Below are 20,218 nucleotides of genomic sequence, written 5' to 3'. Positions count from 1 at the left end.
TTATCCAGGAAATCCTGTTAACCGTTTCGATTTAATATCTCTTATCCAGGGCGATCTTAAAAAGGGTTTCGATTGACTATCACTTGCCGGGGTTGTGTAGAGGAAGGCACGTAAAACCAACGGTCTCTGACCTCCAGACATGTAGGGGGCGGTAAACCGCTCCTCTCTACCGGCGACGCGCGTCGGCCGCGATCCTCCTACAAGAAGAAGAGCAACTCGCTGTTCATTTGCTGGGCGGTGTTTGACTGTGAGAGAGGAGCAGGACGAAGACGGACAGATAACAATACCGAATACTTGTTCATATCTATTTCCTCTCTGCTTTTGAGTTGCGCCTGGTCGCTATAAAAGTTCCCTTTTTGGAATCCGTCCAAAATGGGGATCCGCAAAAAGACCAACAAAAACCCGCCGGTGTTGAGCCACGAGTTTATCATCCAGAACCATGCAGATATTGTTTCCTGTGTTGCTATGGTGTTCCTCCTCGGGTTGATGTTTGAGGTAGGTCTAGTCCACATGTTCGAGGGGTCTGGGGTGCAATAAGAGCTGAGCGTTTCCAAGTAATGAGACTCGTAAAAGCTACAATGTGTCAACTCAACTGGGGAGAGATGATGATGATGATGATGATGAACCGTCACGTCAGCCTCTTGAAAGTAGACATGGCAGCTCAGCTCTTCTATGCCACTTCCTCTAGTGACTAATCCGTAGTGTCTCTATTGTAGTGTATTTGAGTTGAAAAGGCGTGTAGTGGCCTACTGTTATTATTATAGCTGTAAAACTGACCATTTCCACATGGTTGCTTTATAGTTCATTTTCTAGTCTAGGAGCCACTTGTAAATTAGAATAATGTGGTATACCTCGCATTGCAATCATTACGGTAACAACTGGAACGCTAAATATATTCTGAGATTGTAACATTTAAGCTGCTAACGTTACAATGTTGCAGTGTCGCTGGATACAATATTGTGCAAGAAAGACAGTCCAGCATGGACACTTTACTGGTGTTCTGCCCGCAGCACAAATAACGACGTCACGTTACTCTGGTAATGACACAACCTTCAAAATAAAAGCCCACCTTTCATAACATTGGCTGAAGTTCAAAAGATATTTAATTTGAATCGATTGACACTTTTTTTTTTTTATTGTGCCAACAAGAAAAGGCAATTGGTAATTTATGAAACCAAATATGGTTTAAAAAATGTTTTTATCCGACTAATATTGAAAGGATATGTTGTCAGTGATATGAGAATAATGGCTTGTAAAGAGAACTTTTCTAACAGTCCCTGCTAAACTGGGATGTAAAATACTCAGTAAAGTTTTACTAACCAAATGTGTAGTTTGAGTACAGAAAGGCAGTGAAAACAGACCATTGCTTTAAGAGTCTTCAAAACAGCGATATGTGTGAAAATCTTTTGTGAAGAAAATGCAACCTGCTAATTTCTATGCTAATCTATAACCTCTCTCTGTCTATACACCACCACCAAGTCCAGGAAAGTTTACAAGCCGAACAAACCTTATTGAAATGATGAGTTAAGGGATCTATGGTCTGTAATGCGCAAAGCTGAGTACTTATTTTTACAGTGTAAAGATGGGAATGCAAGAGAACATTTTGTAGGAAGGAATTCAACAGGAAAAAAACCCAGCATGCGTTTGATAAAAGACGGCGCCTATTTAAACAGAGATATCAGACAGGGCTGTTATTACACCTTGAGGAGATACAGACAAGAAACCCTCACCCGTTGTGGAGCCAAATAAACAAGTTAGGACCCAAACGACATAAGAAAATTCCAGTGGAAGAGCGGGGGGGGGGCTGAAATCTGATATTACACTGGTACTTAAGGAGTTTTCGTAACCTGAGAACAAATTAGCAAATGTGGCATATTTTGAGGAAGAATTTTATAAAGACATATGTTTCCTGAGAACTAAAATGGAGCCCTCATTAATATATGTATCCTGTATTTAAATGAGGAGCTGTCTGTGGCAGAAGGTGATTGACGCTGTGAAAAAATGGGAAAGCGTGTTGCATTTATGAACTGCCTAATGACGTTTTAAAATCCCCTAAATGAATTGACGTCCTATATGATTTCCTCCACATGTGTTTTTTGAGTACAGTATACTGCCATCCACTTGGAATGAGTACAGTATACTGCCATCCACTTGGAATGAGTACAGTATACTGCCATCCACTTGGAATGAGTACAGTATACTGCCATCCACTTGGTATGAGTACAGTATACTGCCATCCACTTGGTATGAGTACAGTATACTGCCATCCACTTGGTATGAGTACAGTATACTGCCATCCACTTGGTATGAGTACAGTATACTGCCATCCACTTGGTATGAGTCTATAGTGAATGATTACAGTATACTGCCATCCACTTGGTATGAGTACAGTATACTGCCATCCACTTGGTATGAGTACAGTATACTGCCATCCACTTGGTATGAGTACAGTATACTGCCATCCACTTGGTATGAGTACAGTATACTGCCATCCACTTGGTATGAGTACAGTATACTGCCATCCACTTGGTATGAGTACAGTATACTGCCATCCACTTGGATGAGTACAGTATACTGCCATCCACTTGGTATGAGTACAGTATACTGCCATCCACTTGGTATGAGTCTATAGTGAATGATTACAGTATACTGCCATCCACTTGGTATGAGTACAGTATACTGCCATCCACTTGGTATGAGTACAGTATACTGCCATCCACTTGGTATGAGTACAGTATACTGCCATCCACTTGGTATGAGTACAGTATACTGCCATCCACTTGGTATGAGTACAGTATACTGCCATCCACTTGGTATGAGTACAGTATACTGCCATCCACTTGGTATGAGTACAGTATACTGCCATCCACTTGGTATGAGTACAGTATACTGCCATCCACTTGGTATGAGTACAGTATACTGCCATCCACTTGGTATGAGTACAGTATACTGCCATCCACTTGGTATGAGTACAGTATACTGCCATCCACTTGGTATGAGTACAGTATACTGCCATCCACTTGGTATGAGTACAGTATACTGCCATCCACTTGGTATGAGTCTATAGTGAATTCCATTCCCAAATCTTCAAATAATGACCTGGGAGTGCCACTGAACTATAGAGGTATGCATTTATTAAGTACGATCTATAAATGATATTTATCCATATTCATCCATCCTCAATAGGCTGATCTTTTGAGGATCAAAACATTCTGGCGGCAGAACAAAGTGTTTTGTGTAAATCCAGAGCCTGTACAGATCACATCTTCTCGGTCGGTACAATAAGCAGTAATGGACTACATGAAGAGAAGCACGTTTCATTTATTTCCAGAAAGCGATTTGATTTAGTAAATGGGGATATTTTAGCCTATAGGTTGTTAAAGACAGGGGGTTGATGGGAAATTTTATCAAGCAATCCAGTCGGTTTACAAAGTACCAATTGGGTACCCGGGTGTAAAACAAGGACATGTCTAATCACGGACTTGGTTTGCTTTGTTTATAAATGATTTGGCAAAAGAAATGAAACGGTTAAATACTGGAGTAAGATATGATGACGTGCTGAGTATCATTTCATATGCTGATGATAAGTATCATTTCATATGCTGATAAGTATCATTTCATATGCTGATGATGTTAAGTATCATTTCATATGCTGATGATGTTAAGAATCATTTCATATGCTGATGATGTTAAGAATCATTTCATTTGCTGATGATGTTAAGAATCATTTCATATGCTGATGATGTTATTTAGATGGCAGGGACTGAACAAGACCTGCAGAACATGTTATTATGTCCAGTCAACTGGTGTAGAAGATGGAGACTCATGATTAACCAGACTAAAACACAGATAATGACTTGGTGTAAAGATATTGGTTATGCTACGTATTCCAGACTGTTTCAGAAAGATAATGACTTGGTGTAAAGATATTGGTTATGCTATGTATTCCAGACTGTTTCAGAAAGATAATGACTTGGTGTAAAGATATTGGTTATTCTACGTATTCCAGACTGTTTCAGACAGATAATGACTTGGTGTAAAGATATTGGTTATGCTATGTATTCCAGACTGTTTTAGAAAGATAATGACTTGGTGTAAAGATATTGGTTATGCTACGTATTCCAGACTGTCCTGTTCTGGACTATTCAGCAGGAGTGGGGGGCGCTAAGAGCTATTTAAAAAAAATGTCCATAACAGAGCAGTACGTTACTTTTTAGGTGTCCACAAATTTGCACTTATACTTGCAATAACTGGGGACACGGGCTGGGAACCCTGTGAGGTGAGATGGAAGGCAGGTATGGTGAGACTTTGGAATAGACTGCTGGATATGCCAACTGCTAGAATAGCTGGTAACGTTTTTCAATGGGATCTGTCCATAGGGGGGGCCTGGTAACGTTTTTCAATGGGATCTGTCCATAGGGGGGGGGGGCTGGTAACGTTTTTCAATGGGATCTGTCCATAGGGGGGCCTGGTAACGTTTTTCAATGGGCTCTGTCCATAGGGGGGGGGGGGCTGGTAACATTTTTCAATGGGATCTGTCCATAGGGGGGGCCTGGTAATGTTTTTCAATGGGATCTGTCCATAGGGGGGGCCTGGTAACGTTTTTCAATGGGATCTGTCCATAGGGGGGGCCTGGTAACGTTTTTCAATGGGATCTGTCCATAGGGGGGGCCTGGTAACGTTTTTCAATGGGATCTGTCCATAGGGGGGGCCTGGTAATGTTTTTCAATGGGATCTGTCCATAGGGGGGGCCTGGTAATGTTTTTCAATGGGATCTGTCCATAGGGGGGGCCTGGTAACGTTTTTCAATGGGATCTGTCCATAGGGGGGGCCTGGTAACGTTTTTCAATGGGATCTGTCCATAGGGGGGGCCTGGTAACGTTTTTCAATGGGATCTGTCCATAGGGGGGGCCTGGTAACGTTTTTCAATGGGATCTGTCCATAGGGGGGGCCTGGTAATGTTTTTCAATGGGATCTGTCCATAGGGGGGGCCTGGTAACGTTTTTCAATGGGATCTGTCCATAGGGGGGGCCAAGGTAACTGAAATGTCTGACCTTTTTCAACAGTCTGACTGTGAACATCTGTACCAAAAACCAAAGTAAGGGAGACATAGATATGATTTAAAAAACAACTGTTGATGCAACATGAAGAAAGGAAATGGGTGGAGGAGGTTCATCATAAACTCAAACTGAGAACCTGTTGTTTGATTCAGGGTGAATTGGTGTGTGAGAGATATTATTATGTATAACCGACCTAAAAACAAGAGATCGTTATGTGCCCAGGTAAGATCAGGGATATTGTCTCTGCGTATTGAAACAGGTCACATCAGGGATATTGCCTCTGCGTATTGAAACAGGTCACATCAGGGATATTGCCTCTGCGTATTGAAACAGGTCAGATCAGGGATATTGCCTCTGCGTATTGAAACAGGTCAGATCATGGGATATTGCCTCTGCGTATTGAAACAGGTCACATCAGGGATATTGCCTCTGCGTATTGAAACAGGTCACATCAGGGATATTGCCTCTGCGTATTGAAACAGGTCAGATCATGGGATATTGCCTCTGCGTATTGAAACAGGTCAGATCAGGAATATTGCCTCTGCGTATTGAAACAGGTCAGATCAGGGATATTGCCTCTGCGTATTGAAACAAGTCAGTTTAGGGATATTGCCTCTGCGTATTGAAACAGGTCAGATCATGGGATATTGCCTCTGCGTATTGAAACAAGTCAGTTTAGGGATATTGCCTCTGCGTATTGAAACAGGTCACATCAGGGATATTGCCTCTGCGTATTGAAACAGGTCAGATCAGGGATATTGCCTCTGCGTATTGAAACAGGTCACATCAGGGATATTGCCTCTGCGTATTGAAACAGGTCAGATCATGGGATATTGCCTCTGCGTATTGAAACAGGTCACATCAGGGATATTGCCTCTGCGTATTGAAACAGGTCACATCAGGGATATTGCCTCTGCGTATTGAAACAGGTCAGATCATGGGATATTGCCTCTGCGTATTGAAACAGGTCAGATCAGGAATATTGCCTCTGCGTATTGAAACAGGTCAGATCAGGGATATTGCCTCTGCGTATTGAAACAATTCAGTTTAGGGATATTGCCTCTGCGTATTGAAACAGGTCAGATCATGGGATATTGCCTCTGCGTATTGAAACAAGTCAGTTTAGGGATATTGCCTCTGCGTATTGAAACAGGTCACATCAGGGATATTGCCTCTGCGTATTGAAACAGGTCAGATCATGGGATATTGCCTCTGCGTATTGAAACAGGTCACATCAGGGATATTGCCTCTGCGTATTGAAACAGGTCAGATCATGGGATATTGCCTCTGCGTATTGAAACAGGTCAGATCAGGAATATTGCCTCTGCGTATTGAAACAGGTCAGATCAGTGATATTGCCTCTGCGTATTGAAACAAGTCAGTTTAGGGATATTGCCTCTGCGTATTGAAACAGGTCAGATCATGGGATATTGCCTCTGCGTATTGAAACAAGTCAGTTTAGGGATATTTCCTCTGCGTATTGAAACAAGTCAGTTTAGGGATATTGCCTCTGCGTATTGAAACAGGTCAGATCATGGGATATTGCCTCTGCGTATTGAAACAAGTCAGTTTAGGGATATTGCCTCTGCGTATTGAAGCAGGTATTGTGGTGAAATGGAAGAGGAAAGACTATGTATGACTATATAGAGAATGAAACTCTGGGACTGGGTTCAAGTTCCTAGTGTTTAATTGTTCTGTATTTATATATGTATGTATACTATTGTACTGCTCTAGGGATATAATTATTGTTTGGATAACCTTTATTTACTACTATGTGTTGATTTGACGCAGAGAACACGGGATGAACAACTGTCACTGAATTCCCACTGTGAATTATTGTAATGTTTACGTGTCAATTAATCCCATAAGGGATGGGTCGCCAATTGGTGATTTGACACTAAAATAAAATGTCATTCATTCATAAAATGTCATTCAGTCAGTGCAAGAAAGCCATGTATGGCCAGGGTAAAAGACTCATAGTTGAACCAAGTCATATTTCAGGTAAAAAAAAGTTCTCTACAAACAAATCTGTACCCCATGTACAGTCTATTAGCATATTGCTATGGAAGGGGTGGAGAACAAAGTGCTGCTGGATATGAACAACGCAGTCCCCCTCTAAAACTACACATATTTGCTTAGTAGAGACCCTACTGAGTACTTTTCCGCCTCACTTTAGCTAGAAAAAGCTCTCTCTCCACAAGTCAATATACAGTCTATTACATTGTAGTGGGTGGAGTGAGGAGTCACCTGCACGCTGTGTTAAACCTGTGTTAAACCTGTGTTAAACCTGTGTTAAACCTAGCACAAGAGACACATTTTAAGTTTAGCAGACTATCGAGTAATTCCTGTAACATATTTGTATTTTATTAAGTATTTTATTTAAATATAGCCTAGACAATGGCTTTCAACATACCAATATTTGTGTAAACTTTCAAAAATGTTGGTATGAAAAATCAAATTATCCATTTATTTTTTCCAACGGTGGTATCGATGCTGTGAAACAGTTGTACTGAACTAGTCTGCAAAAAAAAATACAAAAAATAAGTTTTTTCCAGATATTCCCAAAGTTTAGCATATCTTTGCAAAGGGACTCTTATTCTGAAGGGAGAAAATCCGAGCTGCTCCTGCCGGCATGACATCCTGCTGCTGGGAGAACGGGGAGGATGCGCAGATCAAGTGTTACGTGGCAGTCACTGGGCGACTGGGAGCGCTGTCATCGTTTGTGGGTAAACCCCCCCCCCACCCCCCTTCATTAAAAAAACTCAAGTTATATTCTGTAAAAGTCCCAATAATCGCAATTCATTTTACTAAGTCAACAGTTTACGTTTAAAAACAATTAGTGTTTTTAAAAATGTATTGTTGGTTTACACAGAATTATATATATATTTTTTTTACTTCATGTTTACTAGGGTGAATTCAGAAAAAGTGGGACTGGGACAGCTTAATATTTTATGCTGTTTTTATTTCTTGGTCTAACAAGAGAGAACCTAACCTATTGTTACCAAGCCCAAGCAGAGAAGCTTGATGATGTAATGGGGGGTAGGGCTGGGCTGTACTGGGGGTTAGGGCAGGGCTGTACTGGGGGTTAGGGCTGGGCTGTACTGGGGGTTAGGGCTGGGCTGTACTGGGGGTTAGGGCTGGGCTGTACTGGGGGTTAGGGCTGGGCTGTACTGGGGGTTAGGGCTGGGCTGTACTGGGGGTTAGGGCTGGGCTGTACTGGGGGTTAGGGCTGGGCTGTACTGGGGGTTAGGGCTGGGCTGTACTGGGGTTAAGGCAGGGCTGTACTGGGGGTTAGGGCTGGGCTGTACTGGGGGTTAGGGCTGGGCTGTACTGGGGGTTAGGGCTGGGCTGTACTGGGGGTTAGGGCTGGGCTGTACTGGGGGTTAGGGCAGGGCTGTACTGGGGGTTAGGGCTGGGCTGTACTGGGGGTTAGGGCTGGGCTGTACTGGGGTTAAGGCAGGGCTGTACTGGGGGTTAGGGCTGGGCTGTACTGGGGGTTAGGGCTGGGCTGTACTGGGGGTTAGGGCTGGGCTGTACTGGGGGTTAGGGCTGGGCTGTACTGGGGGTTAGGGCTGGGCTGTACTGGGGTTAAGGCAGGGCTGTACTGGGGGTTAGGGCTGGGCTGTACTGGGGGTTAGGGCTGGGCTGTACTGGGGGTTAGGGCTGGGCTGTACTGGGGGTTAGGGCAGGGCTGTACTGGGGGTTAGGGCTGGGCTGTACTGGGGGTTAGGGCTGGGCTGTACTGGGGGTTAGGGCTGGGCTGTACTGGGGGTTAGGGCTGGGCTGTACTGGGGGTTAGGGCTGGGACTGTACTGGGGTTGGGGGTTAGGGCTGGGCTGTACTGGGGGTTAGGGCTGGGCTGTACTGGGGGTTAGGGCTGGGCTGTACTGGGGGTTAGGGCTGGCTGTATGGGGGTTAGGGCTGGGCTGTACTGGGGTTAGGGCTGGGCTGTAATGGGGTTAGGGCTGGGCTGTACTGGGGGTTAGGGCTGGGCTGTACTGGGGGTTAGGGCTGGGCTGTACTGGGGGTTAGGGCTGGGCTGTACTGGGGGTTAGGGCTGGGCTGTACTGGGGTTAGGGCTGGCTGTACTGGGGGTTAGGGCTGGGCTGTACTGGGGGTTAGGGCTGGGCTGTAATGGGGGTTAGGGCTGGGCTGTAATGGGGGTTAGGGCTGGGCTGTACTGGGGGTTAGGGCAGGGCTGTACTGGGGGTTAGGGCTGGGCTGTACTGGGGATAGGGCTGGGCTGTACTGGGGGTTAGGGCTGAGCTGTACTGGGGGTTAGGGCTGAGCTGTACTGGGGTTAGGGCTGGGCTGTACTGGGGATAGGGCTGGGCTGTACTGGGGGTTAGGGCTGAGCTGTACTGGGGGTTAGGGCTGAGCTGTACTGGGGGTTAGGGCTGGGCTGTACTGGGGGTTAGGGCTGGGCTGTATTGGGGGTTAGGGCTGGGCTGTACTGGGGGTTAAGGCTGGGCTGTACTGGGGGTTAGGGCTGGGCTGTACTGGGGGTTAGGGCTGGGCTGTAATGGGGGTTAGGGCTGGGCTGTAATGGGGGTTAGGGCAGGGCTGTAATGGGGGTTAGGGCTGGGCTGTACTGGGGATAGGGCAGGGCTGTACTGGGGGTTAGGGCTGAGCTGTACTGGGGGTTAGGGCTGAGCTGTACTGGGGGTTAGGGCTGAGCTGTACTGGGGGTTAGGGCTGAGCTGTACTGGGGGTTAGGGCTGGGCTGTACTGGGGGTTAGGGCTGGGCTGTACTGGGGGTTAAGGCTGGGCTGTACTGGGGGTTAAGGCAGGGCTGTACTGGGGGTTAGGGCAGGGCTCTGGTTCTTGTAGAACTGTTACCCTGCACCAAGCAGAACTATAGTAAGGTGAATTTAGAAAAATTGGCCCACTTTAAAAAAAAAAAAATTGTATTTCAGTCTTTAAACTCTTCAGTCATTTTTCCAACATATCAGACCAACACATGATACATTTCTGAAGTCCTCAAGATGTTTCCTAAATCACACAACATTGACTTGGCATTGGGGTAGAATTATGACGATCCCAGTTGACCAAATACAAAACTGAAAAATAGGCTTTCAGCGCAGTCTACAAAAATTGGGGGTGTCATGCCTTCTGTGAATATGATATCAACATTTTCTGTGATTTAGGAAACATCTTTAGGATTTAAAAAAATGTATCGTGTGTTGGGCTGGTATGTTGGCTAAATGTCTGAGGAGGCAAAAGAAGATTTTAAATGCAGAAAGTGTCCCACTTCATCCGAATTTAACTTTACATGATGCATCCCTTTTTTACAAAAAATTCAGCGCCTGCATTGAGTTGACTAGATGCATCATGGGAGTTTGAGTTCTTGTGCCTTGATGTGCTGTAGTCACATTGACGATGTGAAGCTACTTTATTACAGAACTGAGTTCTGCAGTGAAAATGTGTAGTTATGAATCAATCTTGCCATATTGGTAACATTTCTGTCCTCAAGAAGAGTTCGTATGACGACACATATATGTTTTGAAGTCCAAATCGTCCGTTCAGTCTCACCTGTTGTATTGGATTGAATGATCCCAACAACATGTCAGATAGAAACACGAGTGTGCAAACCAATCTACAATGCCCCCTGGTTTATTTAAGCAGGCTACACCATGGTAGGTGACCCACAGAGAGGGACAGCTAATGACAATCATGTTGTGCTTTGCTTTTAGGTATCGACTCCGTTAGAAGCCTCTGGAAGCCGGGCTCTGGCCAGAAGTAGTGTACTATGTAGGGAATAGGGTGCGATTTGGGACCTAATCCTGTGTTTTCATGTCTAACCAATCCTCTCCCTTGGCCCCTCTGTGATGCAGATCACCTCGCAGGTTGCTGTGCTGTTCATCACTGTCCAATACAACGTTACAATCTCTGCAAACGGTCAGTTTAACTTTTATATTGTTCCCCATATTAACTTTTATCCATTATTTAAAAAAATGTTTAAATTTTTTTTACTGGGTCAAATGTATGCTCTGGTATGGAGGTTATATCGACTTCCTCTTTTGCTTTCATAACTTTTATTTTTCATGACATTTTATTTTGAATGAATGACAAAGCAAAAATGACCTCGTGACATCCTCATTTCTTACCCACCTTTTCTTCAGTGTGTCTGGAACTAATTTGCCTGTTATCCTGTCAGTGTAGAAACTTTAACCAGGCAGCTTATAACTAGAATGGACTTGTAGTTCTGGAATCAGAAGCCTTCTCCTGTGGAGTTACAGGATAGAACTCTACTCAAATGGCCTTCCACTTCTAGAACACTTTTTCCACTTCTAGAACACTTTTTCCACTTCTAGAACACTTTTTCCACTTCTAGAACACTTTTTCCACTTCTAGAACACTTTTTCCACTTCTAGAACACTTTTTCCACTTCTAGAACACTTTTTTATTTTATTTTTATTTTTTCCAATAGCTCCCCCCCCCCCCGTGACGCTACATTTAGTCTTCTTGATTTATAATGTTCTCCTGTTAGGTTGTTCTGGAAGAATTGGGGCTAGGGTTTAATACAGGCTATGGCATCACAGTCTCGACTGTGTCCCAAATGGCACCCTATTCCATATGTGGTGCTCTGCTTTTGACCAGGGCCTATTGGGTAGTGTGCTATATAAGGTGAATGAATGTTTTCCTACAAACTCCTCCTGTAACACTCGATTCTTTAACAGTGGAGCTCCTAACTCATTTATTCTAGCCATTCTACTTCCTGCTCTACTTAATCCTAAAAGTTCTCCTTCCTGTACTACTTAAACCTTCCTACTCTGCTTTGCCTTATTTAAAGTCATGTATGAGGTGCTGATGGAATGTGTTTCGTGATGTCGGATTTTATTTAAACAACAGATATTCTTGGCAGGTTTGCTTCCCAAATGGCACCCTATTCCTGACATGGTGCATTACTTTTGATCAGAGCCCTATGGACCCTGGTCTAAAGTAGTGCACTACTTAGGAAATAAGGGTGCCATTTGGGACACATATATTCAGTTTACGGTGCTCGTAATAAGCCCTCTGTCATTCATTAACAGTCTGGTTTTTTCAGCTAAATTCCTTGAGTAGCAGATCAGGCAGGTATTTCCTAGTCGTGTTGCCTTTTCAGCTCGAGTAAACCTTTAACCCCACTTTTTATATAGCATCGTATGTGGTTCTAAACCCTTCTTAAAGCATCCATGAAGGCCTTTCTAAAGGCTTTATGAAAATAAATTATAGTGCCCCCTCCTACAGTGGGACCTTGGTGTGGTCTGGTGGTTATAGTGCCCCCTCCTACAGTGGGACCTTGGTCTGGTGGTTATAGTGCCCCCTCCTACAGTGGGACCTTGGTGTGGTGGTTATAGTGCCCCCTCCTACAGTGGGACCTTGGTGTGGTGGTTATAGTGCCCCCTCCTACAGTGGGACCTTGGTGTGGTGGTTATAGTGCCCCCTCCTACAGTGGGACCTTGGTGTGGTGGTTATAGTGCCCCCTCCTACAGTGGGACCTTGGTGTGGTGGTTATAGTGCCCCCTCCTACAGTGGGACCTTGGTCTGGTGGTTATAGTGCCCCCTCCTACAGTGGGACCTTGGTCTGGTGGTTATAGTGCCCCCTCCTACAGTGGGACCTTGGTGTGGTGGTTATAGTGCCCCCTCCTACAGTGGGACCTTGGTGTGGTGGTTATAGTGCCCCCTCCTACAGTGGGACCTTGGTGTGGTGGTTATAGTGCCCCCTCCTACAGTGGCACCTTGGTCTGGTGGTTATAGTGCCCCCTCCTACAGTGGGACCTTGGTCTGGTGGTTATAGTGCCCCCTCCTACAGTGGGACCTTGGTGTGGTCTGGTGGTTATAGTGCCCCCTCCTACAGTGGGACCTTGGTGTGGTCTGGTGGTTATAGTGCCCCCTCCTACAGTGGGACCTTGGTGTGGTGGTTATAGTGCCCCCTCCTACAGTGGGACCTTGGTCTGGTGGTTATAGTGCCCCCTCCTACAGTGGGACCTTGGTCTGGTGGTTATAGTGCCCCCTCCTACAGTGGGACCTTGGTCTGGTGGTTATAGTGCCCCCTCCTACAGTGGGACCTTGGTGTGGTGGTTATAGTGCCCCCTCCTACAGTGGGACCTTGGTCTGGTGGTTATAGTGCCCCCTCCTACAGTGGGACCTTGGTCTGGTGGTTATAGTGCCCCCTCCTACAGTGGGACCTTGGTGTGGTGGTTATAGTGCCCCCTCCTACAGTGGGACCTTGGTCTGGTGGTTATAGTGCCCCCTCCTACAGTGGGACCTTGGTGTGGTGGTTATAGTGCCCCCTCCTACAGTGGGACCTTGGTCTGGTGGTTATAGTGCCCCCTCCTACAGTGGGACCTTGGTCTGGTGGTTATAGTGCCCCCTCCTACGGTGGGACCTTGGTCTGGTGGTTATAGTGCCCCCTCCTACGGTGGGACCTTGGTGTGGTGGTTATAGTGCCCCCTCCTACAGTGGGACCTTGGTGTGGTCTGGTGGTTATAGTGCCCCCTCCTACAGTGGGACCTTGGTGTGGTGGTTATAGTGCCCCCTCCTACAGTGGGACCTTGGTGTGGTCTGGTGGTTATAGTGCCCCCTCCTACAGTGGGACCTTGGTCTGGTGGTTATAGTGCCCCCTCATACAGTGGGACCTTGGTGTGGTCTGGTGGTTATAGTGCCCCCTCCTACAGTGGGACCTTGGTCTGGTGGTTATAGTGCCCCCTCCTACAGTGGGACCTTGGTCTGGTGGTTATAGTGCCCCCTCCTACAGTGGGACCTTGGTGTGGTGGTTATAGTGCCCCCTCCTACAGTGGGACCTTGGTCTGGTGGTTATAGTGCCCCCTCCTACAGTGGCACCTTGGTCTGGTGGTTATAGTGCCCCCTCCTACAGTGGGACCTTGGTCTGGTGGTTATAGTGCCCCCTCCTACAGTGGGACCTTGGTGTGGTGGTTATAGTGCCCCCTCCTACAGTGGGACCTTGGTCTGGTGGTTATAGTGCCCCCTCCTACAGTGGGACCTTGGTGTGGTGGTTATAGTGCCCCCTCCTACAGTGGGACCTTGGTGTGGTGGTTATAGTGCCCCCTCCTACAGTGGGACCTTGGTCTGGTGGTTATAGTGCCCCCTCCTACAGTGGGACCTTGGTCTGGTGGTTATAGTGCCCCCTCCTACAGTGGGACCTTGGTGTGGTGGTTATAGTACCCCCTCCTACGGTGGGACCTTGGTGTGGTGGTTATAGTGCCCCCTCCTACAGTGGGACCTTGGTGTGGTGGTTATAGTGCCCCCTCCTACAGTGGGACCTTGGTCTGGTGGTTATAGTGCCCCCTCCTACAGTGGGACCTTGGTGTGGTGGTTATAGTGCCCCCTCCTACAGTGGGACCTTGGTCTGGTGGTTATAGTGCCCCCTCCTACAGTGGGACCTTGGTCTGGTGGTTATAGTGCCCCCTCCTACAGTGGGACCTTGGTGTGGTGGTTATAGTGCCCCCTCCTACAGTGGGACCTTGGTCTGGTGGTTATAGTGCCCCCTCCTACAGTGGGACCTTGGTCTGGTGGTTATAGTGCCCCCTCCTACGGTGGGACCTTGGTGTGGTGGTTATAGTGCCCCCTCCTACAGTGGGACCTTGGTCTGGTGGTTATAGTGCCCCCTCCTACAGTGGGACCTTGGTCTGGTGGTTATTGTGCCCCCTCCTACGGTGGGACCTTGGTGTGGTGGTTATAGTGCCCCCTCCTACAGTGGGACCTTGGTCTGGTGGTTATAGTGCCCCCTCCTACAGTGGGACCTTGGTGTGGTGGTTATAGTGCCCCCTCCTACAGTGGGACCTTGGTGTGGTGGTTATAGTGCCCCCTCCTACAGTGGGACCTTGGTGTGGTCTGGTGGTTATAGTGCCCCCTCCTACAGTGGGACCTTGGTGTGGTGGTTATAGTGCCCCCTCCTACAGTGGGACCTTGGTGTGGTGGTTATAGTGCCCCCTCCTACAGTGGGACCTTGGTCTGGTGGTTATAGTGCCCCCTCCTACGGTGGGACCTTGGTCTGGTGGTTATAGTGCCCCCTCCTACAGTGGGACCTTGGTCTGGTGGTTATAGTGCCCCCTCCTACAGTGGGACCTTGGTCTGGTGGTTATAGTGCCCCCTCCTACAGTGGGACCTTGGTGTGGTGGTTATAGTGCCCCCTCCTACAGTGGGACCTTGGTGTGGTGGTTATAGTGCCCCCTCCTACAGTGGGACCTTGGTGTGGTGGTTATAGTGCCCCCTCCTACAGTGGGACCTTGGTGTGGTGGTTATAGTGCCCCCTCCTACAGTGGGACCTTGGTGTGGTGGTTATAGTGCCCCCTCCTACAGTGGGACCTTGGTCTGGTGGTTATAGTGCCCCCTCCTACAGTGGGACCTTGGTGTGGTGGTTATAGTGCCCCCTCCTACAGTGGGACCTTGGTCTGGTGGTTATAGTGCCCCCTCCTACAGTGGGACCTTGGTGTGGTGGTTATAGTGCCCCCTCCTACAGTGGGACCTTGGTGTGGTCTGGTGGTTATAGTGCCCCCTCCTACAGTGGGACCTTGGTGTGGTGGTTATAGTGCCCCCTCCTACAGTGGGACCTTGGTGTGGTGGTTATAGTGCCCCCTCCTACAGTGGGACCTTGGTGTGGTGGTTATAGTGCCCCCTCCTACAGTGGGACCTTGGTCTGGTGGTTATAGTGCCCCCTCCTACAGTGGGACCTTGGTGTGGTGGTTATAGTGCCCCCTCCTACAGTGGGACCTTGGTCTGGTGGTTATAGTGCCCCCTCCTACAGTGGGACCTTGGTGTGGTGGTTATAGTGCCCCCTCCTACAGTGGGACCTTGGTGTGGTCTGGTGGTTATAGTGCCCCCTCCTACAGTGGGACCTTGGTGTGGTGGTTATAGTGCCCCCTCCTACAGTGGGACCTTGGTGTGGTGGTTATAGTGCCCCCTCCTACAGTGGGACCTTGGTCTGGTGGTTATAGTGCCCCCTCCTACGGTGGGACCTTGGTCTGGTGGTTATAGTGCCCCCTCCTACAGTGGGACCTTGGTCTGGTGGTTATAGTGCCCCCTCCTACAGTGGGACCTTGGTGTGGTGGTTATAGTGCCCCCTCCTACAGTGGGACCTTGGTGTGGTGGTTATAGTGCCCCCTCCTACAGTGGGACCTTGGTCTGGTGGTTATAGTGCCCCCTCCTACAGTGGGACCTTGGTGTGGTGGTTATAGTGCCCCCTCCTACAGTGGGACCTTGGTGTGGTGGTTATAGTGCCCCCTCCTACAGTGGGACCTTGGTGTGGTGGTTATAGTGCCCCCTCCTACAGTGGGACCTTGGTGTGGTGGTTATAGTGCCCCCTCCTACAGTGGGACCTTGGTCTGGTGGTTATAGTGCCCCCTCCTACAGTGGGACCTTGGTCTGGTGGTTATAGTGCCCCCTCCTACAGTGGGACCTTGGTGTGGTGGTTATAGTGCCCCCTCCTACAGTGGGACCTTGGTCTGGTGGTTATAGTGCCCCCTCCTACGGTGGGACCTTGGTGTGGTGGTTATAGTGCCCCCTCCTACGGTGGGACCTTGGTGTGGTGGTTATAGTGCCCCCTCCTACAGTGGGACCTTGGTCTGGTGGTTATAGTGCCCCCTCCTACAGTGGGACCTTGGTCTGGTGGTTATTGTGCCCCCTCCTACAGTGGGACCTTGGTCTGGTGGTTATAGTGCCCCCTCCTACAGTGGGACCTTGGTGTGGTGGTTATAGTGCCCCCTCCTACAGTGGGACCTTGGTCTGGTGGTTATTGTGCCCCCTCCTACAGTGGGACCTTGGTGTGGTGGTTATAGTGCCCCCTCCTACAGTGGGACCTTGGTCTGGTGGTTATTGTGCCCCCTCCTACAGTGGGACCTTGGTGTGGTGGTTATAGTGCCCCCTCCTACAGTGGGACCTTGGTCTGGTGGTTATAGTGCCCCCTCCTACAGTGGGACCTTGGTCTGGTGGTTATAGTGCCCCCTCCTACAGTGGGACCTTGGTGTGGTGGTTATAGTGCCCCCTCCTACAGTGGGACCTTGGTGTGGTGGTTATAGTGCCCCCTCCTACAGTGGGACCTTGGTCTGGTGGTTATAGTGCCCCCTCCTACAGTGGGACCTTGGTCTGGTGGTTATAGTGCCCCCTCCTACAGTGGGACCTTGGTGTGGTGGTTATAGTGCCCCCTCCTACAGTGGGACCTTGGTCTGGTGGTTATAGTGCCCCCTCCTACAGTGGGACCTTGGTCTGGTGGTTATAGTGCCCCCTCCTACGGTGGGACCTTGGTGTGGTGGTTATAGTGCCTCCTCCTACAGTGGGACCTTGGTCTGGTGGTTATTGTGCCCCCTCCTACAGTGGGACCTTGGTGTGGTGGTTATAGTGCCCCCTCCTACAGTGGGACCTTGGTGTGGTCTGGTGGTTATAGTGCCCCCTCCTACAGTGGGACCTTGGTGTGGTGGTTATAGTGCCCCCTCCTACAGTGGGACCTTGGTGTGGTCTGGTGGTTATAGTGCCCCCTCCTACAGTGGGACCTTGGTGTGGTCTGGTGGTTATAGTGCCCCCTCCTACAGTGGCACCTTGGTCTGGTGGTTATAGTGCCCCCTCCTACAGTGGGACCTTGGTCTGGTGGTTATAGTGCCCCCTCCTACAGTGGGACCTTGGTGTGGTGGTTATAGTGCCCCCTCCTACAGTGGGACCTTGGTCTGGTGGTTATAGTGCCCCCTCCTACAGTGGGACCTTGGTGTGGTGGTTATAGTGCCCCCTCCTACAGTGGGACCTTGGTCTGGTGGTTATAGTGCCCCCTCCTACAGTGGGACCTTGGTGTGGTGGTTATAGTGCCCCCTCCTACAGTGGGACCTTGGTGTGGTGGTTATAGTGCCCCCTCCTACAGTGGGACCTTGGTCTGGTGGTTATAGTGCCCCCTCCTACAGTGGGACCTTGGTGTGGTGGTTATAGTGCCCCCTCCTACAGTGGGACCTTGGTCTGGTGGTTATAGTGCCCCCTCCTACAGTGGGACCTTGGTGTGGTGGTTATAGTGCCCCCTCCTACAGTGGGACCTTGGTCTGGTGGTTATAGTGCCCCCTCCTACAGTGGGACCTTGGTCTGGTGGTTATAGTGCCCCCTCCTACAGTGGGACCTTGGTCTGGTGGTTATAGTGCCCCCTCCTACAGTGGGACCTTGGTCTGGTGGTTATAGTGCCCCCTCCTACAGTGGGACCTTGGTGTGGTGGTTATAGTGCCCCCTCCTACAGTGGGACCTTGGTCTGGTGGTTATAGTGCCCCCTCCTACAGTGGGACCTTGGTCTGGTGGTTATAGTGCCCCCTCCTACAGTGGGACCTTGGTGTGGTGGTTATAGTGCCCCCTCCTACAGTGGGACCTTGGTCTGGTGGTTATAGTGCCCCCTCCTACAGTGGGACCTTGGTCTGGTGGTTATAGTGCCCCCTCCTACGGTGGGACCTTGGTGTGGTGGTTATAGTGCCCCCTCCTACAGTGGGACCTTGGTCTGGTGGTTATAGTGCCCCCTCCTACAGTGGGACCTTGGTCTGGTGGTTATAGTGCCCCCTCCTACAGTGGGACCTTGGTGTGGTGGTTATAGTGCCCCCTCCTACAGTGGGACCTTGGTGTGGTGGTTATAGTGCCCCCTCCTACAGTGGGACCTTGGTGTGGTGGTTATAGTGCCCCCTCCTACAGTGGGACCTTGGTCTGGTGGTTATAGTGCCCCCTCCTACAGTGGGACCTTGGTCTGGTGGTTATAGTGCCCCCTCCTACAGTGGGACCTTGGTGTGGTGGTTATAGTGCCCCCTCCTACAGTGGGACCTTGGTCTGGTGGTTATAGTGCCCCCTCCTACAGTGTCGGTTCAATCTGGTCTGATACCGTTTGACATGTACTCTCTCTCTATTTATCTTACCCCCTGTCTCCCATCTGTCCAATTCACATACATAATACTTACAAAATCTATTTAAAAAATCTATAATTGTAACGATATATGCATCTCCCATCAGATGGTCCAGCAGAGACGGTAGGGGACAACTTCTAATAAATTCTGTAAGGCATCTATAAAGGCCTTTATGAAGGGTTATAAAGGGTTTATTAAGGCTTGTGAAATGCTTTGTGTGTCTCCCTATCAGAGGAGAGCGTGGTGAACCACTTCCACTACGGCCTGAAGGATGTGGCTACAGTCTTCTTCTACATGCTGGTGGCCATCATCATCCACGCCATTATCCAGGAGTATGTACTGGACGTAAGTACACACACACACACACAGCCACACACACTCAGCCACACACACACACACACTCAGCCACACACACTCAGCCACACACACAATGAAGAGGCAACTCTGCCTAGAAGACCAGCATCCCAGAGTTCCTCTGTCCAGTGTCTGTATTATTTTGCCCATCTTAATCTTTTACTTTTATTGGCCAGTCAGATATGTTTTTTTCTTTGCAACTCTGCCTAGAAGGCCAGCATCCCGGAGTCGCCTCTTCACTGTTGACGTTGAGGCTGGTGTTTTGCGCGTACTATTTAATGAAGCTTCCAGTTAAGGACTTGTGAGGAGTCTGTTTCTCAAACTAGACACTCTAATGTACTCCCACTCCTCTTTCTATTCTGGTTAGAGCCAGTTTGCGCTGTTCTGTGAAGGGAGTAGTACACAGCGTTGTACGAGATCTTCAGTTTCTTGGCAATTTCTCGCATGTAATAGCCTTCATTTCTCAGAACAAGAATAGACTGACGAGTTTCAGAAGAAAGGTCTTTGTTTCTGGACATTTTGAGCCTGTAATCGAACCCACAATTGCTGATGCTCCAGATACTCAACTAGTCTAAAGAAGGCCAGTTTTATTGCTTCTTTAATGAGAACAACAGTTTTCAGCTATGCTAACACAATTGCAAAATGGTTTTTTAATGATCAATTAGCCTTTTTAAAATGATAAACTTGGATTAGCTAACATAACGTGCCGTTGGAACACAGGAGTGATGGTTGCTGATAATGGGCCTCTGTACGTCTATGTAGATATTCCATAAAAAATCTGCTGTTTCCAGCTACAATAGTCATTTACAACATTAACAATGTCTACACTGTATTTCTGATCTATTTTATTTCATTTTAATGGACAAAAAATGAGCACCTCTAACCTCTCTCTGTCTATACGCCCCCTCTAACCTCTCTCTGTCTATACGCCCCCTCTAACCTCTCTCT

General features: G+C 48.3%; 1 protein-coding gene across 1 annotated transcript in view; it reads left to right on the top strand.

Moving 5' to 3' along the window:
- Window positions 1–264: 264 nt before the first annotated feature.
- tr1l1 (translocation-associated membrane protein 1-like 1) overlaps window positions 265–20,218 on the top strand; it is a 35,215-nt gene continuing 15,261 nt past the window's right edge. Inside the window, 3 exon segments of the mRNA NM_001165407.1 lie at window positions 265–495; window positions 10,895–10,958; window positions 19,149–19,261. Coding sequence (NP_001158879.1) covers window positions 373–495; window positions 10,895–10,958; window positions 19,149–19,261 — 300 coding nt within the window. The 5' untranslated portion in view covers window positions 265–372.

The sequence above is a fragment of the Salmo salar genome, chromosome 29, assembly GCF_965601325.2.
Source record: "Salmo salar chromosome 29, fSalSal1, whole genome shotgun sequence".
Classification (NCBI taxonomy): domain Eukaryota; kingdom Metazoa; phylum Chordata; class Actinopteri; order Salmoniformes; family Salmonidae; genus Salmo; species Salmo salar.
Note: the sequence above shows the minus strand (reverse complement) of the source record. Positions and strands in the feature narration are given on the sequence as shown.